Source organism: Aspergillus fijiensis (genome assembly GCF_003184825.1).
Source record: "Aspergillus fijiensis CBS 313.89 unplaced genomic scaffold BO72scaffold_15, whole genome shotgun sequence".
Classification (NCBI taxonomy): Eukaryota; Fungi; Ascomycota; class Eurotiomycetes; order Eurotiales; family Aspergillaceae; genus Aspergillus; species Aspergillus fijiensis.
Genome location: NW_024468991.1, coordinates 566,636 through 577,335, shown reverse-complemented (window position 1 = coordinate 577,335; position 10,700 = coordinate 566,636). Strand labels below are relative to the sequence as shown.

The 10,700-nt window shown below is 57.4% G+C and overlaps 4 protein-coding genes across 4 annotated transcripts; 1 reads left to right on the top strand and 3 right to left on the bottom strand.

Moving 5' to 3' along the window:
- Nucleotides 1-507: 507 nt before the first annotated feature.
- On the bottom strand, nucleotides 508-2,121 carry BO72DRAFT_526534 (uncharacterized protein; the record flags this gene model as incomplete). The annotated part of the gene is made up of 2 exons (XM_040950047.1): nucleotides 2,096-2,121; nucleotides 508-2,037 (listed from the first exon to the last, which is right to left on the bottom strand). The coding sequence occupies exon 2, from the start codon at nucleotides 1,642-1,644 to the stop codon at nucleotides 508-510; it is 1,137 nt and encodes a 378-aa protein (XP_040803018.1). The 5' UTR covers nucleotides 1,645-2,037; nucleotides 2,096-2,121.
- A 1,910-nt stretch (nucleotides 2,122-4,031) lies between these two features.
- BO72DRAFT_62764 (cobalamin-independent methionine synthase II family protein) lies at nucleotides 4,032-5,564 on the bottom strand. The gene is made up of 2 exons (XM_040950575.1): nucleotides 5,075-5,564; nucleotides 4,032-5,020 (listed from the first exon to the last, which is right to left on the bottom strand). The coding sequence occupies exons 1-2, from the start codon at nucleotides 5,331-5,333 to the stop codon at nucleotides 4,053-4,055; spliced, it is 1,227 nt and encodes a 408-aa protein (XP_040803017.1). The 5' UTR covers nucleotides 5,334-5,564; the 3' UTR covers nucleotides 4,032-4,052.
- A 427-nt stretch (nucleotides 5,565-5,991) lies between these two features.
- On the bottom strand, nucleotides 5,992-7,262 carry BO72DRAFT_446744 (ceramidase). The gene is made up of 6 exons (XM_040944372.1): nucleotides 7,127-7,262; nucleotides 7,041-7,053; nucleotides 6,913-6,973; nucleotides 6,705-6,848; nucleotides 6,329-6,613; nucleotides 5,992-6,265 (listed from the first exon to the last, which is right to left on the bottom strand). Exons 1-6 carry the CDS (start codon nucleotides 7,180-7,182, stop codon nucleotides 6,144-6,146), a joined length of 681 nt encoding a protein of 226 aa, XP_040803016.1. The 5' UTR covers nucleotides 7,183-7,262; the 3' UTR covers nucleotides 5,992-6,143.
- A 281-nt stretch (nucleotides 7,263-7,543) lies between these two features.
- Nucleotides 7,544-9,006, top strand: BO72DRAFT_485007 (NAD(P)-binding protein). The gene is made up of 3 exons (XM_040947874.1): nucleotides 7,544-8,325; nucleotides 8,412-8,774; nucleotides 8,829-9,006. Exons 1-3 carry the CDS (start codon nucleotides 7,732-7,734, stop codon nucleotides 8,901-8,903), a joined length of 1,032 nt encoding a protein of 343 aa, XP_040803015.1. The 5' UTR covers nucleotides 7,544-7,731; the 3' UTR covers nucleotides 8,904-9,006.
- The last annotated feature ends 1,694 nt before the right edge of the window (nucleotides 9,007-10,700 follow it).

Here is a 10,700-nt window from a genome sequence, read left to right as displayed (position 1 = left end):
GGCTGGGGATGGGCTTTTGGATGGGGAGGGGGGTGGGAATTTAGGTGACGAGGTCGAGCGGGAGGGGGTTGTTGTGAAGAATTAGGGGTACTATCTGGGGTGAGGGGGGTTGGCTTGGGGATGTTGTTGGGAGTAGGTGGGCTGCGTTGGTGGAGAAGGATCGGTTGAACTCGTGTATTCCAATGAATTCGCATTGGATGCCGGATAGGCTCAACATGACATTAAGTACAGCTAGAGTATAAATGCAAGGGTCATGCCCTCCAATCAATTGCCAGAATAATCTGATTCAAGCTGCCTAAGTGTTGTACTGTACATCATTCTCCACCGAGACAGTTCTCTGACCTCAAATTGCATGCGCAGACCACGGTTCGTACTCAACGAAAGCTTCCACCACATGCCTTCTTGATTCTTCGAAGAGCATTGCTTATAGGGCGAGTCACAACATACACATCAAACAGTCAAAGGAGTGTACATCCAGCCCGAGCAACAGATTCTTGCAGCACAAGCCTAGAAAGAGCCGGAGGCACCGGTGGGGCCAGCGCCGGAAGGAGCGCCCGAGGGCTCAGCCCCGGCACCACCGAAGGAGCCAGAAGGAGACGGGCCCTGGCCACCGAAAGAACCGGAGGGCGAGGGACCTTGCCCACCAACAGAGCCGGAAGGAGAAGCGCCACCCGGGAAACCGGACGGGGAGGCACCCTGACCTCCGAAGCCAGAAGAGCCACCGCTAGCAAAACCAGAGGGAGAAGCGCCCTGGCCGCCGAAGGAGCCGGAGGGGAAAGAGCCACCAACGGTGCCGGAGGGAGAGGGGCCTTCGGAAGAGCTGCCGCTGGAGCCGGAAGAGCCACCCTCGTGGCCCTGTCCGCCATGTCCGCCCTCGTGGGAGGATCCCTCGGAGGAGGAACCCTGGTTCTGCTCAAACTGGCGGCGCTCGACCTTCTGCTCGGATTCAGAGGAAGCGCTGTCTGAGGACTGGCCTTGCTTGTGGCCGCTGTGGCCGCCGTGGTGGCCGTGCGAGCCGTTACCCTGCTGAGGGGAGCCGGAGGGGGAAGCACCCTCGGGGAAGCCAGAGGGAGAGGCACCGCCGGGGAAGCCAGAGGGAGAAGCACCGCCGGGGAAGCCAGAGGGAGAGGCACCGCCTGGGAATCCAGAGGGAGAAGCACCGCCGGGGAAGCCAGAGGGAGAAGCGCCACCCTGACCACCAAATCCGCCAGAGGGAGAGGGGCCGTTGGGGAATCCGGAGGGAACAGTGCCTCCAAACGAGCCGGAGGGAGAAGCGCCCCCAAAGCCACCAGAAGGAGCAGCGGTGGGAGCAGAGCCACCTTCGGTGAAGGAGGCCGGGATCTCGACCTGACGCTTCTGGTGGTCCTCAGGACCCCCGGAAGGAGCAGCACCGGCGAAAGTCACAGAGGGGAATGCCTGACCGCCAGCGGGAGCGTCTCCAGAACCACCGTGTCCACCATGTTGACCGAAGCCACCAGGGCCACCGGAGGGAGCAGGTCCAGCAGAGCCAGACGGCGGAGGGTTCTGAAAGGCCGCAGTGCCGGTGGGCTGAACACCAGTTTGTGTGGGAGCCTGTTCGCCGAAGACGGGCAGGGCGGAGGTGTAGCCCAGGATACAGGCAATGGCGAATGCGGAGAGCTTCATCTTGTAGATTGAGTGAATGGGTGGGAGGGCAAAGTGAAGGACGATTAAAAAGTAAGAAAGTAGAAGGAATGTAGATTTGAAGATTTTCTCGTTGGAAAGGACAGGTAATGGGCGTTCAGATCAACTGAGCTGCTTGATTTCCAAAGGTGAACTGGATGGATTGAGGTGAGGTTTTATAGCACGACGTCTTCATACCGACGCCCTCTTTGATACATGCGTACATGCTGATCCCGATACTCGTCATGTTCGTGAGCCGCCGACTTCGGGTGGCAGAATTCTGAGACGTCGACTGTTCGCGATAAATCATCAGGCTATTCTGGACCCAGAGACCCCGAGGGTGGATCGATCACGGCTGGCGCTGGACCCGCACTCGACTAATAATGTTGAAGCATGCTAGTGGACCTGGGTCAGTGCGAGTGAGTCTAATCCCTCGAGACAGGGCTGAGGTTACAGAGCTTTGGTTTGTGAGCCATGCAGTCATGCAGGAGTTGACGCGGAAAAGAGAAGAAAAGGGAAAATGACAAGTGATGGTGGCTGAATCCACGTGTCGTCACGGGATACCCGCTGTTTCACCTTTGCTTCGCACTTTCTTTTTATCTTTCCCTTGTGGCTTGTACTCCAAATCAATTGCGTGCTTGACAAAAAGCTATTCTGTGTGACTAGGGAGTGTTTACAGGCCCAGCACAATGAAGCCTCCGAGTATCGCTATGACTCGAGACGGACATGCTTGCCGATGGTTCCTATGGGTTCAGATCGTCGGTGGAGGAGATCAGCCTGGTTTGATAATCTCTGCCCAATGATGGTGGCTGGATGGAGGTGCGATCATCCATTCACTCGAGTACAGACCACGGTGGTTGTGGCTGTTCCGAATCGGTGGGGATGTGATGTCTACACGTCCCACCCCAGCGGCAAGCTGGAAGGACCTTGGAATTGACTCACCCTAGCCCTCAACCTAGTCCTGCAGACTCGAGCTTGTGTGCTTAGGCCCCACGTTACTATTTCCAGCAAGGATCGAACCTAGGGGCCATTGACGTCTGCTAAAGGCACGGCGAACAAGCCACGGATCAACAACGGAAATGTGATGCAGTGACAGTGCCAAACAAAAGACTGGGGAAGCTTGCGTCTCAGGATGACAGATGGTAGGAGCCACTGCGGCAAGATGCTGACGTGGGCGAGATCTTTCTCTGAATCCTTGGCATGCTCTTGGACACCGCAATGAGTGTAAATCACGAGCAAAGATAGGGCTTGAGCTTGCAGGAGTTGCCCACAGAAGACCCTTCAGGGCCTTCATCACATACCCGGCGCCTAGTCGCAATCGCCAAGGTGACCCTGGATTTCCCGTGCGAGGAGGGGACGGGACATAGTCGGAAAAACCAATGGAATAGGGAAATGGGCGTAGAGAGGAGGTAGGAAGGAGGAGGTAGGAGCTTTAGCGAGTGGAACAGTAGGCAGTCTGGATGAAACCTGATTTGATGCGTGGCGGGAGAAGCTGGCGTGGCCCTTTTGCAGATCAGAGGGTCGGCCACCGCTGATTGGTGGTTCCGTCCACGCGGCCTAAGGCTCGCATCGGGATGTTTCACCTTATTTCCATCCCTCAAGCAAAACTGCATTCAACAACTGACATGGTATCACGATTGCTGACCTTTCACGTCAACCTACCATACATTGTCAAAAAGCACGTCTTGAATCACGACAAAGACGTAGCAAAAAGCATCAATCTAGGGCTGAGCAGTAGGGTTAGGCTGTTTGGACTAGATTGCAGATCTTGGCTGTTGACCCTTTTGACCCTGGCTGGTGCCACAGACCACCACATCCCTGGGTTCTGGCCCTTGGGTGCTTCCGCTTACACATCCATAAACCGTTGTTGCAGTTGCCGCTAGTTTCAGGGGCGAGTACTTCACCGGCACAGCTGTACACACCGTCTCCAGTGCTTGGCCGCTTACCCGACCCTAACGACCCGCGATCAGCATCCCATGACACACGTTTACTTCGTACATTGGTAGCTCTTCTGGACGCATCGTCACTCAGTCGGAACGGATGAAGCGACCAATCGCTAGTCCTAATCCCTCACGGAGTTCATCATCACAACTTTAATGACGAGCTTAGGAGACTTGCTGAATTCAAGGCCAACGTCCACAATAGCAGCTTCTGGATTCACCAACTCCAACTCTGACTGCGCTGAGAAAGTGTCAAACATCAATTGTTGCATTGAATTCATCATCCAAGGTCGGCTCGGCTCCCCCCCCAAATGCGCTATGTACATGCCGCCCGCAGTCATTCTGATTACGTCTGTTGAATACATATCTCGTGTCACATCGTCACAATTTCCGTTCGCTGTTGAAATGCCCAGAAAAATATCCCTTTAACTCCTGCCCACCCCGTCGTCATACCACCCAAGCCATACTGACCTAGGGCTGGCCCCAGATCTCGTCCGCGATCTCGCGAACCAAGCCCAGCTTCTTCTTCTCATCCTCGAGGCTCAGCGGGTAGCCGCTCTCGTGGGTGCTAAACCCGCACTGCGGGCTGACGCAGATGCGGCGGAGGGCCTCCTCGCGGGACTCGCCGCTGCCGGCACTCACGAACTCGGCGGCGCGGTAGACGCGCTCCTTCATGGCCTCCTTGTCCTCGAGGGCGCGGAGCTTGGTGCTGATGATGCCGACGACGACGTTCTTGTTCGTGGGCAGGAAGCGGAGGGGCTCGAAGCCGCCGGAGCGCTCGTTGTCGTACTCGAGGTAGAAGGTGTGGACGTTGAGGTCCTGGAAGAGCTTCTGGGCGATGATGTCGTAGGAGCCCTCGGCGAAGTGGCGGCCGCCGATGAAGTTGCCGCGGCACAGGTGGATGCCCGTGTGGAAGTCGGCGGGCAGGTCGCGGAGGCAGTCGTTGTACAGCTGGATGTAGGCATCCAGCAGGTCCTCGACGGTGCCGAGGTTGTCCGGGTCGGCCTCCCAGCCCTGGCGGAAGCCCGTCGAGCAGAAGTAGGCCATCCCGGGGTCGTCGAACTGCACGTTGCGCAGCCCCGCCGCGTACAGCGCCGCCAGCTCCGCGCGGTACACCTGGGCCACGTCGCGGAAGTACTCGGCGTCGGTGGCGTACGCCGCCGGGCTGTAGGCCTTGCCCTGCTTGTAGCGCATGTGGAACCAGGCGGGCGTGATCATCGTCAGCTTGATGGTGCCCCACTCGCTCTCGGGCAGGGCCTGCTGCACCAGCCGCAGCTCGTGCAGGTTCGACACGGACTTCTCCGCGCTCCACGACAGTTTGGAGCCGGCGATCACCGAGTCGCCCGGCATCACCTTGCGGTCCTTCTCGATCAGGCTGACCACGTCCGGGTGGTACAGCCGGAACATCGAGGCCTCGGCGTCCTGCAGACGGACGGTTCCTGCAGCGTTCAGTCAGCCCGTCGTTCTCGATTCGTCCGATGATGCAGGCATACCCTCAAACTCATCCCACATCTGCCCCCAGAACCGCGTCCGGTTGAACTCGCCCGAGGTGACAGCCTTGTAGCCCAAGTCCCGCTGCAGCTGGACCACCTCCCCGACCGTCTGCTTCTCGACCGCGTGCAACCCCGCCTCCTCCTCGGACAAGCCCGTGTCGCGGATCCTCTCGCGCACCTCCAGCAGGTTCTGGGGCCGGAGCAGGGAACCCATGTGTTCGGCCCGGAAGGGCGGGGCACTGTGCAGTTGGAAGGACATGGTGTGGATTTAGTCAACCTTTCTCAAGCGCTCTGCTATGCAACAAAGAGAAAAGTAAGAAAGACTCGGCCAGAGGGGAAAGCGGACAAGAAATAGGAAATTCGAAAAAAGGGAAGAAAGATGGGGAATCCCTGCTTAGCCTTCGAGGCCCCGCATTTGTTTTCGCCAGGTTCCTATTTGCCATGCGGGACCGGGCTGTTTACCGACGGTAAACTTTGGTGGCGATCAACGTCTGACTTGCGTCTCGTCCGAGCGCGTTTCTTACACGTCTACACTGTTGCAAGCATTCTTTGGCACGGAGACAAGCTTTGCGGAGTTCTGTCTGGGGCCCCGCGGACTCGATTATCTCGTTTGTCTTGAAATTACCAATGCCCAGAGCAGGATAGCCACGGGGCGATGAAGCTGGATTTCATGTACTCGGATGAGTACAAATTGTGCATGTGGAGGAAGGGTGGGGTCAGCAAATGTGGGAGGTGGGGCCAGGATGTGGAGAGGAAATGCCGTCGGATTACTCACATCGAGGCATACCACAGTCCACAGAACGAGGTACAACTCAATGGGTTGGGACAGTAACCCTCACTCCTTCACCTTGGCTTCTGCTGTCCTGCTGACCATCCAACTCAACGGCCACGCCACCGACCTCTGCAGCTCCGTATGCTCCGCGTCAGAGACGAGGTGGTCAATCACCGCAATGAAGGTGTAAGCGCCCACCCCGGTGAAGATATGCCACCTAAACACCGCCATGCTTAGCATCAACCCCCATCACGCAAACCCACTCGTATCTGCGGGATAGACAATGAGGGAAGTGACTCACCACCCATGTAACTCCAACCCAAACGCCCACGGCACCCCCACCGCCGCCCTCCACCTCCGCAAAACCGAACACGCCCACCCATCCACCAGCCAGACGACATACCCCACATTGAATATCACTGCCCCAGAAATCATCAGTATACTTGTTACTTAGCAGATAACAGGAAAGGGATTAGACCGACCAGCCCCAAACCGCACCAACGCCCACAACTCCTTCCTTGCAACGGACCCCCGGCTCGTCCGCTGCTGGATCAACTGCATCGTCCGCACCCCGATGACCGTCACACTGCCCACGAAGCCCACTGCGTGGAGGACCAGCTCGTCCGTCACTACGTGCACGGCCGCGAGGCCCAGCAGCGCGACTCCCAGCGCCAGCGCCACGCGCGACGAGGTCTGTGCGCTGGTGTTGACCGTCAGCACGCGGTGGAGGAGCGGGGTGGTGGTGAGGAGCATGGAGAGGTCGTCCACTATTCTGGCCCGGCAATAGGGGGTGGCGGTCAGTGTTGCGCGAATAGATTAAAAATGTGAACTAGAAAGGGATGGGGGAAGGAGACGCACTCATCTGCGTGTGATACTTGAGGCTCAGGTGGAACCCGGCGGAGCAGAGGCCTACGCCGATGAGGCCGTAGTATGGAATACGGCGCGAAAGTGAGGGAGAGAGGTGGTGGGGGAGATGGCGGAGGCCGTGGATGGCGTAGAGAACTGGACTGGAATTAGGTTTTGCTGTTGCCGTTTGGGGAGAGGGTCGCGAGGGTGTGGGGGTTACTGTAGGTGAGGTTGGTCAGGGTGTTGATGAATTCGGCGATGTAGCGGGTTATGGTATAATCCTGATTACAGAGGTTAGAGCTTATTGTCTTTGTGGACGGAGGTGTTGGTGCGTGTGGGGGTAGATACCTCTTCGCAGAAACTGGATGAAGATTGTTAGCTTGGTACGGCGGAGAATGAGGTCGGAATGGGTGTGTACTTGGGGCGAGGCTTACTTTGCATGGGACGTTGGCGGGCCCCAGAATGCGTCCTTTTGAATTGGAGAACTCATTGTAATGGTCAGGTGTGCGTAGAGGGCAGTGTTTGCGGGTGCTGCTGTCTGGTGTTGGAATGTTGCGGGCTACAAACAGCTTTATTGCGATGGGAAGCTAGGCATCAGTTAAAACTTCGACTGAAAGCGGTAACCAGCTCTTTGTCCTTGCTAGTCTCATTATTGACAGCAGGATTTCATGAGCCCTGCCATGAACCCTGTCACCGTCTTACGTGAGACTTTCGGGAGCAGGTGAAAATTGATCAGGATGATGATGCCTGAAGTCTCCCGGCGAAACCTCTCTCGGCGTTCTCAGAGATAGCAAAACAAGGAAAAGTAAAGTAGTAAGGAAGTTACTTCCTCACAATAGGAGGGTACAGAACATCCATACTTCCAGCTAGGTTAATCTCGACAGTCACATACGAGTAAAAGGAAGAGATCGAACATTGCCAGAAAGATATCGTGCGACTAGCAAAAGCGGGGTAAGAACCTATCAACCCCACCAACAACACCTTAAACCAAATCATCAACAACAACCCTCGACCTAAACACCCGAAAAGCAAAGTAGAGATGCCACCCACCAAAACAATCTGCATCATCGGCATAACCGGCAACCAGGGCGCCTCCGTCGCCCGCCGCTTCCTAAAGGACCCAGCCTTCCACGTCCGGGGCCTCACCCGCGACCCGCAAAGCCCGACCGCGCAGACCCTCACCCAGCAAGGCGTGGAGCTCATCCCCGCCGACCTCAACGACCCCGCCAGTTTACTCCCGGCCTTCCAAGGCGCAAACATCATCTTCAGCGTCACCAACTACTGGGAACCCTTCTCCAGCCCGGCCGGCCGCCAGCAGGCCGCCGCCGCCGGCATCTCGCCCCGCGAGCACGCCTACCGGGTGGAGCGGCAGCAGGGGCAGAGCATCGCCGATGCGGCGGCGCAGACAGTGGACTCGCTCTCTGCGAACGGGTTCATTGTCTCGACGCTGAGCCACGCGACGCGATGCAGCCGGGGCCAGTTTCGCGAACTGTACCATTTCGATGCCAAGGCGGAGGTGTTCCCTGATTATGTACGCGAGAGGTATCCGGCGCTGGCGGCGAAGATGTCGTGCGTGCAGACGGGGTACTTTACCTCGAGTTATAAGCTGGTTCCCGGGGCGTATTTTGAGAAGGTGTGTTGTTCCCTTCTGGGGAGAGCTCGGTGTTGCGTTGGGTCGGGGCGTCAGGAGGTAAGGAGTTGGCTGACTCGGGTGTTTAGGGCAAGACGGAGGACGGGGAGGATGTGTTTGAGATGACCTTCACCACCGCCCCGGATGCGGTGGTGCCCCATCTCGATGTGCAAACTGATCTAGGTGGGTTTGTGTATGCGGTTGCCCGGATGCCGCCCGGGAGGAGTTATATGGCCTGTGGGACGAGGTGCAGTTGGGCGAAGTATATGAGGATTTGGGGCGAGGTGAACGCGGTGGCGGCGCGGTATCGGCAGATCACGCTTGAGGAGCTCATTGCAAAAGCGCCCGAGCTGGAGTTTGGCCGCGAGGTGGGGGATATGTTCTCCTATTCGACGGATCCGGGGTATGATGGGGGTGATGGGAGCTTGTTGACGGCGGAGGATATACGAAGGGTGAGACATGTTGTCTATCTTTGGATGTGTGGGTTGAATGCTGACTTCCTTTAGGCAGGAATTGATTGTCTCATGACTAGTTTGGAGGAATGGATCAGGAGGGAAGATTGGTCGACTGTTCTGGGTTGAGCATGTCAGATTTCCTTCATTATGCGATAGATTTAACAAGCATCTGAGTTATACACAGGAAGACTTCTTTTGTTACGTAAAACAAAAGAAAAACTTTTTTGTTAATTGCCAAATTATGATTTAACTGTAAGCGATTCGTGGGGACAACCGGAATTAGGAATGCGTTGACAACACTGTGGACGCAGGTTAGCTACATTTGGGCCAGGGCCTGCTTTTCTGGGGATATAGAGATCGGGTTAATGTACCAATAAGACTTTAATTCTTGGTAGGGAAGTGGGACTAGATGCAATGTGTTTGGCAGTGTAACCCTCTAAGAGCTATCTGAACTCGTGCAGGTGGTTGAGTGTAACCATTGATCGTTGATCAGTCGGCCTGTACTACTACTGCTACTTATATACCACAACCTTGCATCTCTGGTCTCTGCCTTCTCTAGAAACTACTAGGGGTCGGTATAAAGGCATGGGCGCATCCGCATTGGAGATAAACTCGTATTTGCAGTCAGTACAGCAGAAGTGAGAAATTTCCGAATCACAAATTCCGATCTTAACTCGTACAATCTAATGCAAATGCAGTGAACGATGCTATGTGCATGTGCAACCCTTTCACCCCAACGCCGAAGCACCCGCTACAACAAAGATCACGCCTGCCGCCCCGCCGCCAGAAGCAAGTTCTTGACCCCCTCATGCCCATGCACCACCGCCTGGAACAGGGGACTCCAGCCATTCTCATTCACGGAATCGACATCCACTTTCCCCGTCGCCAGCAAGCGTCTCACGACCGCCTCGTGGCCCTTCTTCGCCGCCAAAGACAGCGGGGTACAGCCCTCGGAATCGCGCACATCGACCTCCACCCCCGGGGCCTTCAGCAACATGCGCACTGCGGCCTCGGCGCCCGTCTCCGCGGCCCACGACAACGGGGTGCGGCCCTGATTATCCCGGGAATTGACATCCACCCGCTTGGTCCTCAGCAGCAGTCTCACCGTCGCATCGAAGAACGTGGCCGCCGCGCGCGACAACGGCGTCTGCCCACTCTCCCCACACCTCTCATCCACCTCCGCGCGCCCGTCTTCAATCAGCACCCTCATCACCCGATGGAACCCGAACGCCGCCGCATAGCGAATGGCGGTATTTCCGGAGAAATCCGCGACGTTGACGTCGATGCCGTCCTGCTCCAGCAGCATCTTCACGGCCTTGACGTTGTTCACGAACGCGGCGTGCAGCAGCGGCGTGAGGAGGTGGCCGGAGTTGACGTCGACGAGGCCGGACGCCAGCAGCACGCGCAGCACGTTCGTGTGCCGGTAGGTGATGGCCAGGATCAGGGGGCTGTTGCCGTCGGTGTTGGGCCGGTTGGCGTCGATGTCGCGGGCCTCCAGCAGGAGGCGCGCGACCTCGGCGCGGCCCCGCATCGCCGCGATGCACAGCGGGGTCGGCGCCTTCTTGTCTTGGATGTTGACGTCGGCCCCGGCGGCGATGCTGTGTCGTGCGGTCCCGGGGACCCCGCGCCGGGCGGCCCAGACCAGGGCGGACGATTTGTGGTGGCGCGCGTTCTGCCGGTAGAGGTAGGGGTTCACGATGCTGTACAGGCGGCGGTTGGCTCGGGATAGGGCGCTGATGTCGCTGCGCTTGGTGAGGTGGTCGGCGACCATGAGGATCAGCTCGGGCGGGAGGTCGAGGGTTGGCATTGCGTTGAAGGTGTAGCTCGGACTGGATCTGGAGGGCTGGAGGATGAAGGAATCGGAGATGACCGATGATGGGTAAAATGGTGATGGGTAGATGATTGGTGGGTAGTAGTAGTAGT